This window comes from Cavia porcellus, unplaced genomic scaffold (assembly GCF_034190915.1).
Source record: "Cavia porcellus strain 051 isolate PalLab524CR breed Dunkin Hartley unplaced genomic scaffold, mCavPor4.1 scaffold_5, whole genome shotgun sequence".
In the NCBI taxonomy this organism is placed as follows: Eukaryota; Metazoa; Chordata; class Mammalia; order Rodentia; family Caviidae; genus Cavia; species Cavia porcellus.
In genome coordinates this window covers 58049469-58071780 of record NW_026947488.1, presented here as the reverse complement: position 1 = coordinate 58071780, position 22312 = coordinate 58049469, and the positions used below count along the sequence as shown (strand labels likewise).

General features: G+C 37.7%; 1 protein-coding gene across 5 annotated transcripts in view; it reads left to right on the top strand.

Annotated features, from left to right (window-relative positions):
• Positions 1-17630, top strand: part of Nphp3 (nephrocystin 3) — a 40707-nt gene extending 23077 nt beyond the window's left edge. Inside the window, exons 18-28 of one of the 5 annotated variants that reach the window (XM_063249002.1) lie at positions 995-1089; positions 1681-1803; positions 3165-3354; positions 3525-3766; positions 4848-4923; positions 9495-9622; positions 10495-10735; positions 14950-15075; positions 15592-15707; positions 16253-16429; positions 16939-17630. In XM_063249002.1, coding sequence (XP_063105072.1) covers positions 995-1089; positions 1681-1803; positions 3165-3354; positions 3525-3766; positions 4848-4923; positions 9495-9622; positions 10495-10735; positions 14950-15075; positions 15592-15707; positions 16253-16429; positions 16939-16984 — 1560 coding nt within the window. In that variant the 3' untranslated portion in view covers positions 16985-17630. Of the gene's footprint in view, positions 1-994; positions 1090-1680; positions 1804-3164; positions 3355-3524; positions 3767-4847; positions 4924-9494; positions 9623-10494; positions 10736-13816; positions 13968-14931; positions 15076-15591; positions 15708-16252; positions 16430-16938 lie in introns of those variants that run through there. The other 4 variants (XR_010047571.1, XM_063249003.1, XR_010047572.1 and 1 more) reach the window with 4 other exon arrangements.
• Positions 17631-22312: the final 4682 nt, after the last annotated feature.

Genomic DNA, 22312 nt, shown 5'->3' with positions numbered 1-22312 from the left:
AATAAATAAAAGCCAGTCGCAAAAGACCAACACACACACACACACACACACACACACACACACACACACACTTTCTAGGGGAAGAAAAACAGTCTGTCAATTTGATGTTTGGGCGCATTGCTGGTATGATTGTACATGCACTGAGAGCTGATACTGAGCCATTCTCTGTTTACAGTCCAACTCTTTGCAACTTCTCAGTTGTCTGCCCTTGAGCAAGCTCTATGACCTGGCCAGGTGTTTCTAGCTTCCCCTAAGAGTGTATGGAAAACTAAGACAGTTACTGGTTCCTGAGAGATATTAGATTTGATGCCTAGCACACAGTAGTAAATCTTTAGACTGTTGGCTTATGTCATTCTTACATGGAGTCCTACATTGGAGACACAGATACAGTCCTTCTCCTAAGTGCTATATGTGGAGATGTGAAATGTTTATAATTTCACAGCCTTTCTTTATTGTATATAATTTGCTGTTTTTAGTAACTTTTCATTCCAAATTTCTGGGATTTTATTTATTTGTTTTGTACCAGAGATTGAACTCATGACTTTGCATTTGGCAGGCAGGTGCTTGTGCCACTGAGCTAAACCCCTGGCTTTCTGGAATTTTTTTTTTTTTTTTTTGGTCTTTTTCATTTTTATTGGTACCAGGAATCGAACTCAGGACTGCCTGCTTGCAAGGCAGGCATTTATGCTGCTGAGCTAAATCCCCAGCCCCCTTTCTGGGATTTTTAAAATACGGTATCTAAGGGTTGGAATTAAATTGTGTTCTCCATTCTTAAAAATTAGTGCAGGGATTATTTTCTAAATAAGCTTAGTATATAAATATGTCCTGAACAGTAACTATTTTTAAGAAGTCTAATAACAATTCTGGTATCTACAACTATAAAACTAAAAAGGAAAAAAAAGTAAGTCACAATCTACCAAATGAATTTGTGAAAAGGAATTTAATTATTCCTTTATAACTTTCAGTTTTATAATTTATAATTTTTTTGCCCTAGGCCTGGGAAACAGTGAGACTTGAGTACATGAATGACCCCACGGTTATCTCTTCATACAGGCAAAAACTCATCAGCTATTTCACCCTGCAGCTGAGGTATTATTAATGTCTGTCTTCTAGGACATTCTTCCTCTGTGTCCTTATTTCTTTTTCTTAACTTATAAATTATAAAAATTCAGTTATTACAGAAAAAGAGTAAATTGTTTTTCTCATTATTTATGTGAAAAGAACAAAGGATGATTTTGTAAATCTTTTAATATTACCCTAATGGTTTAAACTTGAGTGATATCAGTAATAGGTCATTTTATTATCTTTATTTTATTCCACTTAAACAGTTTAAAATATGTGTGCATGTGTTTGTGTATATTTGAGTCTCTGAGGATTTTCTAAATAATTTTAGTATACCCTCAGAGTATGGGGTTTTTAAGTCCTGAGATTTCAGTCTCTCTCATTGCCTTTCAGTAATAGCTCACCTTCTCGCCCATAAATTTAGGTGCAAGGAAGAGTTTGGTTAGGGTTATTTGTTTATTTTAATAGGCTGGTCAAATTTCTGCTTTTTACCTGAAGGTTTTAGATTATACTCAGAAATGTCTGTGAAATGCATGTTTCTTCCTCCCTGTTTGTCTGAGCTTTGGGGCTGCCCTTGCAGGAAGGTGTCACCTGAGTGTTGTCTCTTCCTGCCAACAGTCAGGATAGAGTCACCTGGAGAAGTGCGGATGAGCTGCCCTGGCTTTTCCAGCAGCAGGGAGGTAGACAGAAGCTGCATGATTGCCTTCTCAATCTCTTCGTGTCTCAAAACCTTTACAAAAGGTCAGAAATTTTATTCTAGAACTCTCTCTCTCCAGAAGGACAAACTTGAATGAGTATTCCATCTAGCAAAGGAAAAATGACAGTTTTAATTTAAAAATTAGTCTAGTTTCAGTGGTACATGATATACAAACTGGAAGAGGCCCTGAGACAGTTTATGGTTTATGGCTTATGGCTGAGATCCTCTTTGTCCAGGAGGAAGACAGCAAGAGTATTGCTGCTTTGTAAAACCAGAGCAGGAACAATGAAAGGACAGCTTTTTATTTTGTCTTTTCTCTTAAGCAGGTCAAAATCTAAACCTCCCAGGAGAGGTCCTTGGCAGAGTCTGCTTCTGAGGACCTTCAGATTTCAGAAGCATAGACTTCCAGCAGTCTCTGGACTCCTAATAGAGTCTGACTTGTGCTGACATTAAAGAATCGCCCTGAAACGTATATGTATTCTGCTTGTCTCTTGATATATTTGAGTTCATCAGTGGCATAACCTTCCTGTGAGCCAGCTTCTGACATACTAAGCTTCAGGACAAAGTTTTGCTTCCTCACTTAAAAATGTAGACATTTCTTAAGCTGGTGTGGTGGTGCACAGCTGTAATCCTAGCACTTGAGAGGCTGACGCAGGAGAATTACTTCGATTTTGAGACCAGCGTTGATTACATCATGAGTTCAAGGTCAGCCTGAGCTACAATGCTTGATCTTGTCTCAAAAAAAAAACAAAAGAATTAAAAAAAAATGTAGACCTTTCTCAATAAGATAGCTACATCATTTGTTTTGTTCCTGAGTGAGCATTCTCGGATTTCTTTGTTGTACTTCTTAAATTATTTCTGATTTCCATTCCAATTTTTCAAGTTTCTTTTGAGATCAGCTTTGTTAGTTTACCAAGCTCTTCCATCCTCCTGAATGTTATCAGCAAATAAGTAAGCTTACTTTTATCACTCAGTTCCTTGACAAAATATAAAGTGCATTTTCTTAATGGTTGTTTCCCTTTGTTTCATTAGTTTATTCTATTCTGACTTCCACACCATGAAATGTCTAAAAGGAATTCAGATGAGTTCCCAGTAGTGGATAATCATGGGGATGATAATCGCCTCACCATGCTGGACTCTCCTCCAGCATAGGTCAGAGCATTACCTTAGCACACCCTATCCCTTGCTGCTGCTGAGCCAGTGAGGTGGAGAGGTCAGACCGACCACGTGAGGTCACGTCGCTTGGGCGCGGGGCTCAGAGCACAGCACCTGACTGGCCTCACTCCCGTGTGCTTGCTCACCTACTAATAAACTGTCAGTAACTTGATATGAATTCTGGCATTTTCATTCTGCAGTGGGTTCTAAGGTTTGTTTTGTATTAAATTGCCATTGTTTGTTGAAACAGAGGACACTTTGCTGAGTTGCTGAGTTATTGGCAGTTTGTTGGCAAAGACAAAAGTGCGATGGCAACAGAATACTTTGATTCATTGAAGCAGTATGAAAAAAACTGTGAAGGCGAGGAGAACATGATTTGCTTAGCTGATCTCTATGAAACCCTGGGGCGATTTCTCAAGGACCTAGGCCTTCTCAGTCAGGTAACCTAACAGGAAGTTAGAGCCAAGGTGGGCTTTGATCATTTTTCTGCTCTCCCTCTAAGGAGGTTACCCTGCTTCCATTGGTGGTGCTCAGACCTTTAATGTGTGGTCAGGTGACGGCTCTCACAGCGTTCCGCTCACTTTGATCTTCTGCTCACCTTTGTCCCTAGGCAGTGGTACCTTTGCAGAGATCTCTGGAAATTCGAGAAACGGCTTTAGATCCAGATCACCCAAGAGTAGCCCAGTCTCTTCACCAGCTGGCAAGTGTATATGTTCAGTGGAAGAAGTTTGGCAATGCAGAACAGCTGTATAAACAGGCCTTGGAAATCTCAGAAAATGCTTACGGTGCAGACCATCCACATACTGCTCGTGAACTTGAAGCACTTGCAACTTTGTACCAGAAACAAAATAAGTAAGATAGAGATCATTCTGATTATATGAAGGAGAATTGAAGGTTTTTTAATGTGTTTATATGGTAGGTAGTTGCTTGGGGTTGTGTACTTTCCCTAAGAATCACATTCAGGTATTTTGTTATCTGTGTTTTCATGGGGTGGACAGAAAAAGAACTACAAAGTTTATCTCTAATTGAAGAAGCGTGAAGGAGAGAACATAGACCTCAGCTCACACAGTCTTGGGCCTGAGTCTGCTCTTCTGTTGACTAGCTTTATAATACTGAGTACAGAACTAACAAAGGGTCAGCAGAACACTGCCCACAGGCCAAGTCCATCTTTGCAAAGAATATTTTATTGGAACACAGCCATATTTTTTCATGTATGTATCTGCAATTACTTCTGTGCTTCAGTGCTTCAGTGGCCGAGTTCTTAGTTGTGACAGAGACCACTTTGCCCACAAAGCCTAAATATTAACTGTTGAGTCCTTTGCAGAAAGTTTGCCAATCCCTGGTATAACAAAGACACCTCAGGACAGGGATATAGACCAGTAGTCATGCTTGCCTGTTAGGCAGAAGGTCCTGGGTTCAGTCCCAAGCATTGCAAAAACAAAGGCTGTTTTGAATAGTTTTCATACCAATCAACCATTCAATGAATGGCATCACCATCCCTATAGAAAGTGTTCCTCTTACTGTTATCATCAGTGAAACACAATGAAGTTTTCCTTCTAACTTTCACAAGTGTTTCACACAAACTGTGTGTAAATGTCAAGTTATATTTAGCCAAAACTTAAGTTTGTAAAGGTGCTGTATGAAACCAAAATTTTGGATTTTCATTTAGTTAGGTTTTTCTCTAGACATTTAAAATGAGTTAAATCGCTTAAAACTAAATGTCAACTACCTTAAGACTAGATTTATTTTGTTTTGTTAGACTCTTATGAAGGTTTGGTCAGAAGTTTTGAATTGCATTGACTATTATAAGAACATTGTTGTATTTAATACCCAAGATAGGCCTTACATTATGTGAGGAGTTCTTTTATTTTACTGAGAGATGCTTTGTGCTTCTTTTGTTTGAGTTAATGTACTTTTTTTTTTTTTTTTTAAGATATGAACAAGCTGAACATTTCAGAAAAAAATCCTTTAAAATTCGTCAGAAAGCTACAAGGAAAAAAGGCAACTTGGTAATCAGAGCTTTATTTTTTGTGTTTTTAACCATGGGGAAAGAACATCTTTGAGTATCATAAGTGCATAAACCTCATGTTTAAAAGTTTATCAGAAAAGCACTGATTTTGGGGGCTGAGGATTTAGCTCAGTGGCACAGTGCTTGCCTGTGTGAGTTTGATCTCTGCTACCAAAAAAAAAAAAAGAGCACTGATTAACATTTCTATTTAAAATGTATTTAAATGTTAGTATTACTAAAAAGTATAACAGTACACTTTTAAAAAGTAGGACTATGGGCCAGGGGGTTTAGCTTGTGGCATAAGTGCTACTTGGCAAGCAGGAGGTCATGAGATCAATTCCCAGTACCAAAAAAAAAAAAAAAGTAGGACTATAAAGTTCATTTTAAACTTTGAAAGCTGAAACTTAAAGTTACTTTGATTCTTTTTTATTAAGAATCACAAAGAGATTAAAAGAAGTTTAACATTTTAGATTAAGATGTGAAGGCATTCTTCCCTTTGAGTACACACACATGTACAAACACAGTTTTTATAAGTTGTAGATCAAATTTAAATGTAGCATATTTGTTTTGAGATGCTCTGTGCATTTTGAGTCTATTATTTATAAGTGTTTATCAGTCGTGTTGGCAATTACCTGCAAATTAATTGTTTCTTAATCTTTTTTGAAGCATTTTTAGATGCAGGGGCTAATCAAAAAGTACAGTGTGTGTTTAAATAAAACTTATTTCAGGAAAAGACCCATTGCCACGAGTTCCCCTCAAAATACTTGCCCTCACTTCAAACACGACTCATTCCATTGTCCTTTCATTTCATTTTCTTTTTTTTTTTTTTTTTTTTTTAATTTTATTTAAGGAGAAAAGAAAAAAAAAGCAGGGAAAGGGTACAAGTTATACAGATTTACAGAAAAAAAAATGAACAGTAGGAAATCACTAGTTATTGGATTACATATTGTCATCTTAGAAATAATTGTTCAAGTCACAAAATTAAAGCTTGTAAAGTGGACATTCCATCAATGATACTGCAAACAGTTCTGTTCAATGATCCAGTAAAACCCTGTGATATCATTTTCTATCTTATACACTTAAATATACATGCAGTTATATAGTTTGGAGCACTTTCTTTTCCTCTCTTTTGTACCATGACTATTACACATTTTGGGTTTCATTGCTCCCATGGTTCTTATTACTTTTTTGGAAGAGAGTAAAACCAAATGTGACATAACAGAACAGAATCGGTCAAGTCAAAAGGGTGGATATAATAGATAATGTAAAAACATAATACAAGGTGATCAACAGTGGTTACCATAATGCCTCCCGCTATCTCTAATAGAATTGCCTATATCATTAGTTATAATACAATTGAACAGAACAGTAAAGAATAAAACCAACAAAACCAAAACATTGGAGACATTGTAGGTCTTCAAAAGTAGATAAAAGTCAACAAGAATGGGCGTCATAATGAATCTCATTATCTTCACAGCTGATGCCTAAACTTTCGAACCTGATACTATCCAGCAAAACAGAATAGGGGAACATCAGTTAAAAACCAGATGGTGAGAGTAATACAGGGCTTTAAATCAAGGTAATGAAAAGTCAAAGTGGGTTACTATAATATATCCTGCTATTTTTTTTCCTTTAATTAAAAGGATAAAGATAAAAAAGTAAATAATGGAGTGGAGATTGAGATAAAAGAGGGCATAACAACAAAACAGCGCAGATCAAAACATAACCATTTAAGCAGAATAGTGTTTCACCACCAGATAATCCTAACCTAAAAGTAGTTACCATATTGTCTCTTTGAAATCCTTGAGTACAACTTCGTATACTGTAGCATTAAGTATATCAAAACAATGTAAAACCATTCAAGAGAATGACAGCATTACAGAGTATTTAGAATCGACTAACAGAAAATGAACAATGGTTTCTGTATAATCTCCTTGTCTTTAAAAGGTTTTTGCTTATACTATCGTACATAATAAAATCCAATAAGATACAGCCTATTTAGACCATTGGAGACAGAAGGACAAAAGCTAGGTGAGACTTCAAAACAAGATGATACTAAATCAGTATTACCTATTAAGATGTCATTTTCTCCAAAATAGCTGTTCCTATCATCCAATCTTCTCTGTCTCATTTCTGTTGAGCTCTTTTTCCGTCAGTAGCTGTCAGTTTGTCTTCTTCATTTTGTTCTCTGCTCCATTCGTTGTGGCCTCCCCGCCACTATTTCTGGGTTCTTTGTATTTTTCTTTTTTTAGAATATCCTGCAATACTTTCTGTAGGGTTGAATTGGTGGTTGCAAATTCCCCCAGTTCCTCTTTATCCTGGAAGCACCTCGTTTTTCCATCAATTTCCAGGGACAGTTGTGCAGGATATCTCAATCTTGGCTGGAGATTATTATCTTTCAAAGCTTGAATTATTTCCCCCCATGCTCTTCGTGATTTGATGGTTTGTGCAGAGAAATCTGCTGTAATTCTGATGGGTGTTCCCTTGTAAGTGGTCTGTTTCTTGTCTCTTACAGCTTTTAATATTCTGTTCTTGTATTGAATTTCTGGAATTTTTATTATTATATGCCTGGGTGTTTCTCTGTTAGGGTTGTAGGTAGCTGGGGTCCTGTATGCCTCATACATCTGAGTATCTTTACCTTTTGCTAAATTAGGAAAATTCTCCTGGATTATTTCTGTGAGTAGCTTTTGTAGTTCACTTGTTTGTGTCCCTACTTCTTCTTTTATGTTCTTAATCCTTAAGTTATGGATCCTCTTATCATCTTCTTGTCTTTGTATTATTGCTGTTTGTTTCTTTGTTATTTTTAAGAAGTTTTTCATTTCATTCTCCCATATTACAAGTCTGCCCTCCAGTTCAGATAGTCTGTCCTTAGTTTCTTTCAAGCTGTTATGCCAGTCTTCTATAGACTTCTTAGTATCTTGGTAATCCCTTTGAACCTGCTTCACGTATTCTATGCTTTCTCTGTTTTCTCCATCAAACAATTCTCCCCTTTTTTTCTGTTCTTCCATTCCACCACCTGTTTTTTCTTGGGTGGTACTTAGCATTTCTCTAACTATTCTGCATACTTCTAGCTTCAGGTCATTGATAACTTCATTCCTGAATTGGTCTATGAGGCTCTCTATATGGTGCCGTATGTGTATTGGTGCGGTGTCTGCTATTGCCTGTTTCTCAGAATTGGGGGCTGAGGAGCCTTTCTTGTTGCTGCCTCTTCCCATGCTGCCTCTTCTTCTCTGTTCCTTATATATGCAAGCTTATATAAGAGGCCCAGCTTCTCTCCCAGTCAGCCACAGCCTGATCGAATTGCGCCAGTTAGGTGTTCCCGCTCACCGCTGCGCACCAGGGAGTTACGGACCAGGCAGCCTTCGCTTCTCCCCTCCCGGCCACCGTCAGGCTCTGGGATCTGGGTTGGGACAGCCTACCAGGTCTGCCGGCAGCGTCACGCAGGCCAGGCACTTTTCACCAAGCCCGCCCGAGAGGGGGATGTGTGGCTGGAGTCGCCACCCGCGCCCTGCTCCCGCAGGACTGCTCGGGCCCAGAAAGTCCTCTGCTGGAGTCTAAACTGTGGTAGAGTGTCAGTTTCTCTCACTCACCTCACCACAAGTCAGTGCACACCTCCCTGCCATTCGCAGATTGCCGTTCTCAGAGCTTCTGCGTGTCTCTCTCCTTGCCGAGCCACTTAGAGGCAGCCATCCGCAGCGCGGCGGGAAACCAAATCGCGGCTTACAATGGCGCGGGGTCCAGCCTCCACACTGATGCTTTTCTGTTCCTGTTTTAGCACCAGGACTGCATTCCAAGGTGGTTTCTCTCAGCCCAGTTCGTTCCTGAGTCAGCAGAGCATATCTCCACCTGCTTATGTCTTCTTAGTCTGCACCATTCCTGGCTTCTGAGCCAAGTCTTTCAGAGAGCCTCCGGTAGTTGCTGTTATCTGTCCGCCATGTTCTCCCGGACTCATTTCATTTTCTGAACCAGTTCTGGAAGTCTTGTTTTGTGAGCACCTTACAGGATCTGCCCAAAAACAAAGTGCATACTGCTGCTGAGTGCCATCTAAAGGGAAGGCAGGCTCAGAAACACGTCACGGCATGTCTTTAGCGACGTTATCATCCTAGCCTGGCCCCACAGTCCAAGTGGCCGTGAAAGGTAGCATTTTGAGTCCATTCCGAGTCCATTCCAGATGTGGAGGAGCCGTGACAGTGCAAGCCACTCATGAAGAAGAACTTGCAGAGCTGCTTCAGAAAGTAGCAAGAGCAATGGGCCGAGTGTGTTTGAAGTGAAAGCATTTTGAGGGAGATCAGTGGCAATGTGTCTCTTGTAGTAAATTATAAAAATGTAAACATTCACCATGTTTCTTAACCACACCTCATACACTTTGCTAAAGTATCTTATATATCGTTTTCACAAAATAGCTTTTATAATGAATTTGAGAATCTGATGCCATGAACTCAGTGTACTACTTAAAATAATTATCCTCTAGATTAAAGGGAAAAAAGGAAAAAGGATTCTGTAGAACCCCAGCCTGTGGTTTCAGAACTAAGGCTGGCACTCAGTGACTGTTCACGTTTGTGCTTGCTGCAGTATGGATTTGCCCTTTTACGCAGACGAGCCCTGCAGTTAGAAGAGCTTACTCTGGGTAAGGACACACCTGAGAACGCGCGGACCCTCAACGAACTGGGTGTTCTCTACTATCTTCAGAATAGCCTGGAGTGAGTATCACAGCCTTCATAAAGAAACCAGTTTCCATTTTGTGTCTTCTTCGATACAGAACTGTTTTATGTGTCTATCAAGTGCAAAGCTAGAAAATACTATGCCACATTTTATTAAATAATGTTAGGTTATGAACATGTTTGCATTTAAAGTGGCACAGTGCCTGCCTGGAAAGTACAAGGTCCTGAGTTAATCCCTAGTACCAAAATAAAATTAAATAAATAAAATAAAAAATCATGATGATTGAGTTTTTAGACAAGTAGCTGAGAAGAACATTTATAAATACCGTGGGACCTTTCTACACTATTGGGGAAATGTAAACTAGTACAACCACCTTCTCTAATGGAGAACAAATAGAATATAGAGAACTGCTGGTTCTATTTTTTAATCTTATTTGGGTATAAAAGATGCAAAATGGTGTTCATATTTATACTTTGTGAAAAAGAAGTGTTTTTGAACCTCTTTAGATGCCAGAAACATCTAACAAATTTAAGACGTAGGATGTCAGGAAAATGCAACAACTATTTAACTGAAGGTTCTTTCATTAATAGTTATTCAGTGCAAACTCAAAAGTGAAATCATGTCAAAATCTTTTATTTGACTTAGGTCTAATCATTCATTGCAAAGGAATAGAACAGGTGTAGAAAGACTGTTCTGTAAGATATCTGTGGCATGCTATAAGGGGAAGGGCGCTGGAGACAGCATGGTCCAGACACCGAGGGAAGCCTAGGGCGGGAAGGGAAGGGGAGTGAGAGCAGACAGCTCTAGGTGAACCCAAGAATAAAAGCATTCAGGCCTCGACGTTAGGGCTCAGAACTCTGACTGCAGCTAGGGAAGACGCTGTGTAATCCATTTTGGGGTTTGTTCACAGAACAGCAGACCAGTTTTTGAAGCGTTCCCTAGAGATGAGGGAGCGAGTTCTAGGAGCCGATCACCCTGACTGTGCCCAGTCTCTGAACAATCTGGCGGCTCTGTACCATGAGAAGAAGCAGTACGACAAAGCAGAGGAGCTCTATGAGAGAGCTTTGGACATTCGGAGACGAGCCTTAGCTCCAGACCACCCTTCTTTAGCATACACAGTGAAGCACCTTGCAATCCTGTATAAGAAAATGGTGAGTGACCCTTCCCAGTCTTGCCTGCTTTATACTGTGCCAGTTAACCCTGAGGTCCTGGCAGAAAATTAGTTTTCTAATAGATACGTTATTTGATAGGAGATTTTAAAAAATCGTGATGGGCCTGGAGGTTTAGCTCAGTGGCACAAGTGCCTGCCTGGCAAGTGCAAGGTCATAAGTTTGATCCCTGGTACCAAAAAATTTAAAAAAGAGCCAAGGATTTGGCTCAGTGGCACAGCGCCTGCCTGGAAAGGGCAAGGTCATGAGTTCAGTAGCTGGTACCAAAATAAAATTAAATAAATAAAAATCATGATGATTGAGTTTTTAGACAAGTAGCTGAGAAGAACATTTACAAATACCATGGGAGCTTTCTTCACTATTGGGGAAATGTAAACTAGTGCAACCACTATGGACACTAGTATAGAGATTCCTCAGAAAACTAAAACTAGAAATTCATGCAACCCAGCTATTCCCCTTCAAGTACCTCCCCAAAAGAGTAAAATCACCCTATTACAGAAATAATACACATATCCATATGTTTAGCAACACAGGTCATAAAAGCTAAATCTTGGAAGTAGCCTCCCTGTCCATCAACAAATAAATGGGAAGAGAAATGGTGGTGCTGCTCTGCCCTAAAAGTGATAAGTTGTTCATACGGTTTCTCATTTATATAGGAAACCAAAAATACAAGGAAAGAGCAAAATATAATAGGAAGTAGGCAGACAAATCTTTCTCAGATGGGAGGGGGATCAAGAGATGGAAAAGGAAGGGCAGAGAGGCAAAGGGAAGGAAAAAAGAAGTAAGAGGCATTATGTACACGTACCTGCTCCCACAAGGAAGGAACACCATGTACAACAAGCATGCACTACTAAAAAATAAAATTAAGTGATGTTATTGTTTTAATTTTAAAGAGATTAAGACAAAAGAGGACAAAACAAAGCAGATCTGAAGAAAAACAGTGTAAGCAACACAGCACTTCCAACAAGACAATTGGATATTAACAGTAGCTACCATAATGTCTCTGTCTTTGAAATAGTTGAGCATACCTTCACATACAACAGTATCAAACATAACAAAATAATATAAAACCACTCAAGAGAATGAAAGTATTACAGGGCATTCAGAACCAAATAACAGAAAATGAACAATGGCTACTATAATATCTCATTTTCCATAAAAATTTTGTTTATACTATCATATTAATATCCAATAAGACACAACATGATAGAACCAATGGAAATAGGGTAACAAAAGCATGGTAGAACTTCAAAGCAAGATGATATTAAATCAGCAATGGCTGCCATAATGTCTTGTTTTCTTGAGAATAGCTGTTCATACCATCACATATTCTAAAATCAAACAAAACAGAATAAAACGATTCCAACTAATGAATGAAAACATTATAAGGCTTCAAAGCAATGTAATGGGGAATCATGATTACCATAAAATCTTTTGTATTCTTACCATTTCTTACACTAGGGAGACTATACAGTATTTATACATGTGAGTTTGATTTATTTCACTTGCGAGTATAGTCTCAAGTTGCATCCATTTATTTATAAATATCTCAATGTGATCATCCTTTATAGCTGAGTAGTACTCCATTGTATAAAAATACCACAACTTTTTTATCCATTCCTCAGTTGATGGACACTTAGGTTGTTTCCAATATCTGGCTATTACAAATTGTGTTGCTATAAACATAGGTGCACATACATCACTGTGGTATGATGTTTTCAGTTCTTCTGGGAATATTCCTAGAAGTGGAATAGCTGGGTCAAATAGGACTTCCAATCCCAGATTTTTGAGGAATCTCCAGACTGACCTCTACAGTGGACGTACCAGTTTACACTCCTACTAACAGTATAGGAGAGTTCCTTTTTCCCCACAGCCTCTCCAGCATTTGTTGTTGATAGTTTTCTTGATCCTGGCCATTCTTTCTGAAGTGAGATGGAATCTGAGTGTTGTTTTAATTTGCTTTTCTCTAATGACTAGTGATGGTGAACATTTTTTCATGTATTTATTTGCCATTTGTATTTCTTCATCTGAGAAGTGTGTATTCATCTCAGATGCCCATTTTTGGATTGGGTCTTTGAATTTTGGGGGTCTGATTTTTTTTAATTCTTTATATGTTTTAGACAGAAGTCCTTTGTCTGAGGGACAGTTCGCTAAGATTTTTTCTCAGTTTGTGGGTTTTCTTTTCACTATGCTGGAGATTTCTTTTGACATACAGAAACTCTTTAATAAGATGTGATTCCAGTTATTCCGTGTGGTTTGATTCCTGTTCATGAATTCTCTACCTATGTCTTCAAAGTTTTTACCTAATTTGTTTTCCAACAGATTTAGTGTTTCTGATTTAATATTTAGATCTTTGATCCATTTAGATTTTAGTGTAGTACAGGGTGATAGGCATTGGTCTAGTTTTAGTTTTCGGCATATGGAGAGCCAGTTTTCCCAGCACCATTTATTTTTCTTTCTTTCTTTCTTTCTTTCTTTCTTTCTTTCTTTCTTTATTTATTTATTTATTTATTTTTTTATTTTGAAAGTAGTAAAATACAACAGAACAAGACAGAAAAAGCCAACTGAGACCATGTAATGAAATTGGTACAGAACTTCACAGCAGGTTACCGGGATAAACAGTAATAGGTATCACAGTATATTTCATTATCTTTACAGTAGTTGTTCTTTCAATCGCTTATATCAAAATAAAATGAAATACAGAACATTATAGAACTTATCAAAACAGAATATTGAATAGAGCAGTACCATTAATCAGAATAAAGCAGAACAGTAATAAAAATATTTGCCCTCAAAGAGATGGTAGAAGGAAATCCCCCTTATTTGCTATAGTCAACCTCCCAAGAGATGCTCAGATTTCTGGTTCCCATTTGCTAATTGGGGGGGGGGCAAGGGGAAGACAAGGAAATGGGGATAGAGGAAGGTGGGATGTTTGACTCTAGGTCGTGCACCATAGGTTCACTATTGCTTAGCAGGGAGGCAGGCTGGTTGCTTGGTTTCCCAGCGTCCTAAGTTCCACCATGGTGTGGATCTCAGAAGACACTGTTGGTTCTCCCCCTGCAGGGGCCACAGTCTGACACACTGCCACCATTTACCAGGAAGGCGAGCTGCTTGCTAAACCCCAGTGTCCTAAGTTCCAACATGGCCAGCACCATTTATTAAAGAGAATGTCGTTCCTCCAGTGAACATGTTTGGCCCCTTTATCAAAGATAAGGTGATTGAGTGTGTTGGTAGTTGTGGTTGTATCATCTAATCTATTCCATTGATCTTCAGATCTGTTTTTATTGTAGTACATGTTGATTTTATTACAGTAGCTTTGTAGTATAACTTCAAGTCAGGGACTGTGATGCCTCCTACCTTGCCTTTGCTGCTTAGAATTGCCTTTGCTATTCTAGATCTCTAAATGATGTTATTTCAAACTTACTGAAATTAAGAATACTGAGTTGGTTTTGTGAAAATACATTCTAAATACAAGTCTGTTCATCACCATTCTAAATTAAACTATTTGAGAAGTTTACTTTCCACATTACTCTCTATTATTTAAGACAACCACAAACATAAACCATCCCACTGTCAGGTCTGCAGGTGGTACCTTGGTAGTTGACCAAACAATTTTCTTTCACTCTTTGTTGACTTTGGCTATGATTAAATGTCACCATTCTTTGCTATAGGAGTAAAGCTTGGAATGCTGATATCTGTTCTAAAAGAGCTGAAGAAATCCTCTCCACTCCTACAGATTCGGAGCTGCACAGACTAGTATTTGCTTGTGCACTTTTCCCCACAGTCCTGGCAGTGAAGTTGTTGTTTTACTAAGATGGGTGCATTGTTGCTCTTTCTGCCCAGCTTTCCAAAAGAAAGTAATTTTTAAAATCTGAATGAGATTTAGTGGGAAGTAAATTTTTATCTGATGTCTTCTGTAAAATGAGTTTGTAGCAGGTCTCTCTTAACGTACTTACCCTTCTCTAAAACTTAATTAGGGAGCCTAAAAGGCTTTCCACATTATCAGAGGAAGTGTTTTCATAACTAGTGTACCTTGACTTAGAGATTCTATTACATTTTCAGTTAGCCCAACTGTTGAACTGAGAGAAAATGTTTCTTGACTTTTTATCTCAAAACCACTTTTTAATGTAAAATTTTATTTATGGGAGAAACTGATTGATAGTATTAATTTCTGTTAGGTTGCATTTTTTTTTTAGGGGAAATTTGACAAAGCCGTACCGTTGTATGAATTGGCTGTTGAAATTCGGCAGAAATCCTTTGGCCAGAAGCACCCTAGTGTAGCTACTGCCCTAGTGAACCTAGCGGTTCTTTATAGCCAAATGGTAAGTTCCCACATCTTAACTCTTCATAAATGAATGATTTTAAGGTCTAAAACATGAATTAATAGCATAGTAAAAATAGACTTTAAGGTTATTACTCATCTAATGATTTATTTTCTAATACTTTAGAAATTATTGAAGCTAGATTTATAACTTCAGTTGGTGTTTCTAAGTGTTTAGTTCAGAGCATAGGCTTAGTTTTTTTAAACTCTGGAGTATTCTTCATCTGTATCAAATATCTATCTACCAGTGGTATCCATCCAGTAATAAAGAAATGAATTGTGCCTAATGTTGGCTGAAGGCTAAATGGATATTAGCCAGATCTAAAACTTAGGTTTTGATGTTCTGTTATACTGCTTCTCCCATTATGATGACTTACAAATTACCCTGTTCCCATTCTTTAGGAGAGGATAGTAACAGTTTCAAAGTGTTTACCAGATTAGGTTATGTTAATGTAGAGTACACTAATTTCAGAAACCCAGTGTGTCTAAGGGAACGCTGTTACTTTTTTCTCACAAGAAAAAGTACAATGAAGCCTTGCCATTATACGAAAGAGCATTGAAGATTTATGAGGATAGCCTGGGTCAGATGCATCCTAGAGTTGGAGAAACCTTAAAAAATTTAGCTGTGCTTAGGTAAGATTTTTCTCACTTTCTTCATACGTCCCAGCTCTCAGAATATCACTGATTGATCACAGAAAAGTACAAAATATTCATTGCTGAATATCCATTCTTGGAAGGGAAAAAGGTGACTTTGCTGGTCTGCTTTAAGAGATACTGAAGTCATGTCCAGAAGCACAATGAAGGCTGTATTTTTCAGAGGGCTGTATCATGGCAAATAGTGAAGGGAGCTTATTTCCAAGTAACTGGCTCTGGAGGTAATAGGGGAGTTTTCTGTCTTCAGAGCTAATCTTTTAAATATATGTTGAGTTTTACTTGCTTGTGTACGTTTATCTCAGGATGCAGATAACAACTTTCATTAGTAATTTTACTGCATCCACTACAACCTGGTCTTAATGGTGTACATATGGACAGAAAGGAGAGCCTTTGGGTCTCGTCTGGGCGAATACACTGGGAAAAGAAAAGGGGAAAAATAAGCAACTCTTCACAACTATTTTTTCTGTGTCTCATAAGGTCACTTAGCATTAAGGACTGAAAATTCTCATTTTTTCCTCTCAAAGCTATGAAGAAGGGGATTTTGAAAAAGCAGCTGAACTGTACAAGAGGGCAATGGAAATAAAAGAAGCAGAAATGTCACTCTTGGGTGGAAAAGCTCCTTCGAGGCATTCATCAAGTGGAGACACACTCAGCTTAAAAACAACTCATTCTCCTAACGTTTTCCTTCCTCAAGGACAAAGGTAGTGGCTGCAACAGTTGCTTTCCAGTGTGCCTTAGAAGTAATTAAACAGGGGGCTGGGGATTTAGCTCAGTGGCATAAACGCCTGCCTTGCAAGCAGGCAGTCGTGGGTTCGATCCCTGGTACTGATAAAAAGGAAAAAGACAGAAAAAAAAAGAAGTAATTAAACATTTGGAGCATTGGCATGAAAAACTTAAAAGAATGTTTTTAAGAAAATTTATGTTTACTGAGTGTGATATTTGTGTGAAGTTGCTTTGAACTGTATTAAGGTTAAATTGTGATTGTGTCACTGAAATCAATTAGAATTCGTTCTCTTGTTGCATGGGATATGTGGGCATAGACACGTTGGCACCCTAAGATCACATGAATGGATGACGAGGTGGGCACGAGTCTCCACTTTACCAGAGCTGGCATGGCGGTGGCCAGGACCAGGAGTTGAACTCCATGATTGTTCTCTCTGAACTGTAACTTTAGCCTTGCCACGTTCATCTCTGTTTTGTTTCTCATCAGTGGTCTGTCCCAGCTTTCTGCCTCAAAGAAAACTTTGAAGAATTAAATGGATGATGTTCATGAAAGGTTTGAATTGTCATCAGTGAGACCAGTGAGACACAAGAATTCCTTATGAGCTACGTTTTGTTACTGTTTCTTTTTGTATTGTTGTTGTTGTCATTGTTGTTTTTCTTTTTTCCTGGTGCTGGGGATCGTGACCTCACACTTGCCAGGCAGGCGCTGGTGCTGCTGAGCTAAATCCCTGGCCCCTTGTTACTGTATTTTGTGCTGCATTTTCCCCAACAGATTGGGCATGGCCCCTGGTATCTGTACTTTCTATGTTGTATCTTATCTATTACGTTATCTGCATGGTGTCTGAAGGCATCTGTGCAGTAACAGTCCAGCTCCTCAGCATTCCTTGACCTTAAAGTGTACATGTGTGGGCTGGCCCTGTAGCTTGGTGGCGGAGTGCTTGTCTGATGTCCACAGGCTCTGGGTTTGATCCTTAGTGAGCTTGCACACACAAAGATAGGACATTCTCCTCTGTTTTCTGAAATGACTTAAATCTGTGTCTTCATTTACCTCAAATTCAAGTTAGCTACCATTTTTATACTGAAAATTAAATATTTTTATAGTTTTTATAAATGTTGTATTTGGATATTGTTTTGTACCATTTATGTATTTATGTACAGTAAAATTTTAATCAGTTTTAATATTTGTAAGATTCCAATAATTTTTAAAGTGAAAGATATTTTTTCTGTTTTAAAATACAAATACAATTTCAAGTTCTCCTTTTCACTCTAGTGCATACATGAGGGCTGCATTTTGCACAATTCAATACAGTGAACATTTTTTAGAAAGACTTGGCACGCTGTCAGCGGTGAGTCAGTGCCGCAGTGGGGTGCTGATTCACATCCTCCAAGGTCTTGCTCTCACAGGTTATCCGTGAAACAAGTGTTACCACTTGGGATTGCCTTAAATATTCATGGGGGTGACACTGGGATCTGCATTTAGTTGGGTCCTAAGCAGGATCTGCGTTTAGCTGGACTCATATGCACATCAGTGTAAGGAGAATTGGTAAAACCAATACTAGTAGTGCTAATTTAAAAGCAAGTAGATCTTATTAAAAACGCATCCTTTGGGGCTAGGGATTTAGCTCAGCGGCATAAGCGCCTGCCTTGCAAGCAGGCAATCGTGAGTTCGATCCCTGGTACCAATAAAAAGGAAAAAGACAAAAAAAAAAAAAAAAAACAAAAAAAAAAACTCATCCTTCTTTGTCCTAGTGTGGTAGGTAAAGAGAGGCAGAAAGATAAAATAAGACCATACCATGTGTTTCTGGGATTGATAGCTGCAAAAGGTGTAACTGAATTTACAAATATACCAGACATTGCTTTGAGAATAAAGCTGTGAGAGATTAAACTCTAATTACTTGGTGGTATAATTTAATGAATTATAAATATTATGTTACATTTACTACCCTTAAAAACCTACCTTAGGGGAGCTGGGGATTTAGCTCAGCAGCATAAGCACCTGCCTTGCAAGTGCACGCTTGTGAGTTCAATCCCTGGTACAAAAAAACAAAAACAAAAAAAAAAAAAACAAAAACAAAACACCTACCTTAGGAAAATCTGAGACCAGTATTCTAGAAGAGCCTGGAGAAAAATCTTAAACTGATATCTGCTCGGCCAGGCATGGTGGTGCATGTTTGTACTCCCAGCACTCTGGAAGGCTAACACATGATGATTAGAATTTTATGCCCAGCCTGGGCATTCAGTGAGATACCATCTGAAAAAAACAAACATACAAACAAAAAAAAAACAGTAATAACAAAAAGATGTAGTTAAGTGCTTGAAAAGCACACAAAAATATTAGAAACTTCTAACATTATTGAAAGTGACTTTAAGGTAAAAATTAGCTCTAGCTGAGGGGTAATCACTATATATGTCAAAAGAATTGTTGACCTAATTTTTAAAAAAAAACTGTATTTGGCCGATTTACTGAACTACTAACACGCAAGGTTTCATAAGAATGCCTTTTTATAAAGATAAAAGTAGCTGTAACAGACATCTCCATGTATGTATATGTATCTGTGGTTCTCAAATAGGTATACTATGTTCATTAACACCCATCTTCATGACGAAAAAAGATAGCTTGTGAAAAACTCAAACTTGAATTGATAGCAACAACATTTACTATTTACAATTAGCCTTCAATACTTTACAGAAAGGAAGATACGAAAAAGAAAAATGATTTTGAGAAAGTAAACCCTTGCTTAATATTCTCAAATGGTTAGACCTTTTTGTGTTGGACAGTGAGTCGGTAATCAGCGAGTACTTCTGTGAAAAATCCATAAAACGTTTTTTCTATATAACAATTTTAGCAGAGCCATAAATTTTCATTAAAAAGGGAATAAGATGGAATGATTTATTATGTAGAGTCTCTATGCTAAAGCAGTACAGGGACTGTTTGTCCATATTTTCTATTAGAATCAGCCGTGTTTACAAATCTGGCCAAATATCACAGGTTTACTTAGTAATGCATAACTCAGTGATTATTGTTTTCTCATCAGCTGTCTACTTCAATTTTTCTGACATGCAGATTATCAACAAGGCACTCAAGGGTGCAACAACACCAGTTTCCCAATCTTTGTCTGGTAAAATAAACTTGGTTTTAAATCAAAGATATTAGAAAGTGAGATTAAATTAGATGACATTGAGTGCAGTAAGATACCAGCAGGGATGCAGTGCCAAGTTAGAGTAAAAAAATATATATCTGAAAGTTTGGCAGTTCTGTATACTGTGTCAAACCAGAAAATAATTGTAAGAAATTCTTCCAAAGAATTTTTTTAATTTTATGGAGAAAAGGTAAAGCAAAATTTCATAACGAAGTAATAGGAAAATCACAACAGTTAGTACATTACATGTTATCTTTAAAGTAATTGCTCAGGATATAAGATATGGGTATAAAAACCTCTCCAATCAATATTAGCACAAACTTTCCCTTTTAATGAACTAAGAAACACTAAGTATATAACTGGCTTGCATTTTTTCCTTTTCCCTATTGTCCTTTCCCCCTTTCACTCAATTCCTTTTTCCTTTTGAACAATTTCTTCCCATGTCACAATACCTATTGTACATTTTAGACCTTATTTACATCTTCAATTTCTCACACAAGGGAGACAGTACAATGTTTACACATGTAAGTCTTATTTATTTCACTAATGAGTATGGTCTCAGGTTGCATTCATTTACCTATAAGTCTCAGTTTAAACCTTTATGGCTGGGTAGTACTCCATTGTATAAAAATACCACATCTTTTTTATCCCATCCCTCAGTTGATGGGCATTTAGGTTGTTTTTAAGATTTACCTGTTACACATTGTGCTGCTATAAACATGGGTGCACATATATCGCTCTGATGTTTTTAATTCTTCTGGAAAGCTCCCCAGAATAGGAATAGTTGCATCAAGTGGGACCTCTGATTCTGCTTTTTGAGGAATCTCCATGCTGATTTCCATAGTGGTGGTACCAGTGTATACTCCCACTGACGGTGAAGTTCCTTTTTTACCCCAACCCCTCTCCAGCATTTGTTACTGGTTGATGTCTTGATGGTAGCCAGTCTTTCTGGAGTGAGATGGAATCTCAGTGTTTTAATTTGCATTTCTCAAATGACCAGTGATGTTGAACATTTTTTCATACATTTATTTGCTATTTGTATTTCTTTATATGGTAAATGTGTATTGATGTCAGATGCCCCTTTTTGGAGTCAGTCTTTGAGTTTGGAGGGATCTGATTTTTAAAAACTTTTTAATACAATCTAGATAGAAGTTCTTAGCAGGACAATTGGCTAAACTTTTTTCACACTTTGTGAGTTGTATTTCCACTTTGTTGATGATTTCTTTTGCTGTGAAAAAGCTTTTTAATGAGATCCCAGTTGTTGATTCTTTGAAGTATTTCCTGTGTGGTCTGGATTGTGTTCATTGTCTCTCTGCCTATACCTGTGTCTTCAAGATTTCTACCTACTTTCTCATCCAGTAGATTGTTTCTATTTTAATATTTAGATCCTCTATCCATTTCGACAGTTGTTCAGTGCATGGTGATAGACATGTATTTAGTTTTAGTCTTGTAGCATGTAGGGAGCCAGTTTTTCCAGCACCACTTTATTAAAGAGGCTATCTTTTTTCTAGCAAACACATTTGGTCCCTTTGTCAAAATAAAGTGCTGAGTGTGTTTGTACTTTTGTCTGCATCTTTGAATCTGTCCCACCAATACTCATGTCTGCTTTTTTTTTGCCAGTACCATGCTGAGTTTATCACAGCAGCTTTGTAGTGTAATTTCAAATCAGGGATTGTGACACTTCTGCCTTCCCTTGTTGCTCAGGATTGCTTTGCTATTCTAGGTCTCTTCTGGTTCCAGATAAATTTTAGGAATGTTTTCTCTAGTTCTGTGAGGTATGCTAATGGGATTTTGATTGGGATTGCATTGAATCTGTATAACAATTTTAGAAGTATGGCCATTTTCTTTCTTTCTTTTTTTTTTTTTTTTTTTTTTTTTTTTTTTTTTTTTTTTGTCTTTTCTTTTTTATCGGTACTGGGAATTGAACTCACGACTGCCTGCTTGCAAGGCAGGTGCTTATGCCACTGAGCTAAATCCCCAGCCCCAGTATGGCCATTTTCACTATGTTGGTTCTTCTTCATGAGCAAGGGGTATCTTGATTTTTCTTGTATGGGTTAAATATGCCCATTTGTTGCATATGCATTTATGATTGTTAGCTCTTCCCCTTGAAGTTTTCCCCTAACAAGTGTTTAGTGACCTTCTTTTGATCATTCTTGGTTTCACATTATTTGCAACCAGAATAGCCACCCCTGCTTTTTTCTGGGTTCCTGATGCATGAAGTATTGTTTTTCTTCCTTTGACTTTTAATCTATGGATTTCTTTTTTAATTAAATGTGTTTCTTGTATACAGCATACTGTTGGATTGTGTTTCTTGATCTACTCTGTGAGTCTGTTTCTTTTGATTGGTGAATTGAGGCCATTTACATTGATGGTTATAACCAATAGTATTGGCTTATGTTTGTCGTGTTATTTTTTTGCTGTTGGTTCCCTACTTTTTCCTCTGTTTAGTTGTTTGCCCTGCTTGGTGGTTTCTTTCTGTTCTTGTTGCTGAATTGTGATCATTTTTATCTTTGCCTCGAATATCTTTCAGTACCCTTTGTAGTGTTGGTTTTGTAGTCATGAGTTTCTTCAGTTGTTATCATGAAAGTATTTTGTTTCTCCATTAAATTTGAAAGATAGTTTTGTAGGGTTTATCAGCCTGGCTTGGAAGTTGTTTTCTTTCATGACTTGAAATATTTCACTCCAAGCTTTTCTTGATTTGAGGGTTTGTGTTGCTAAGTG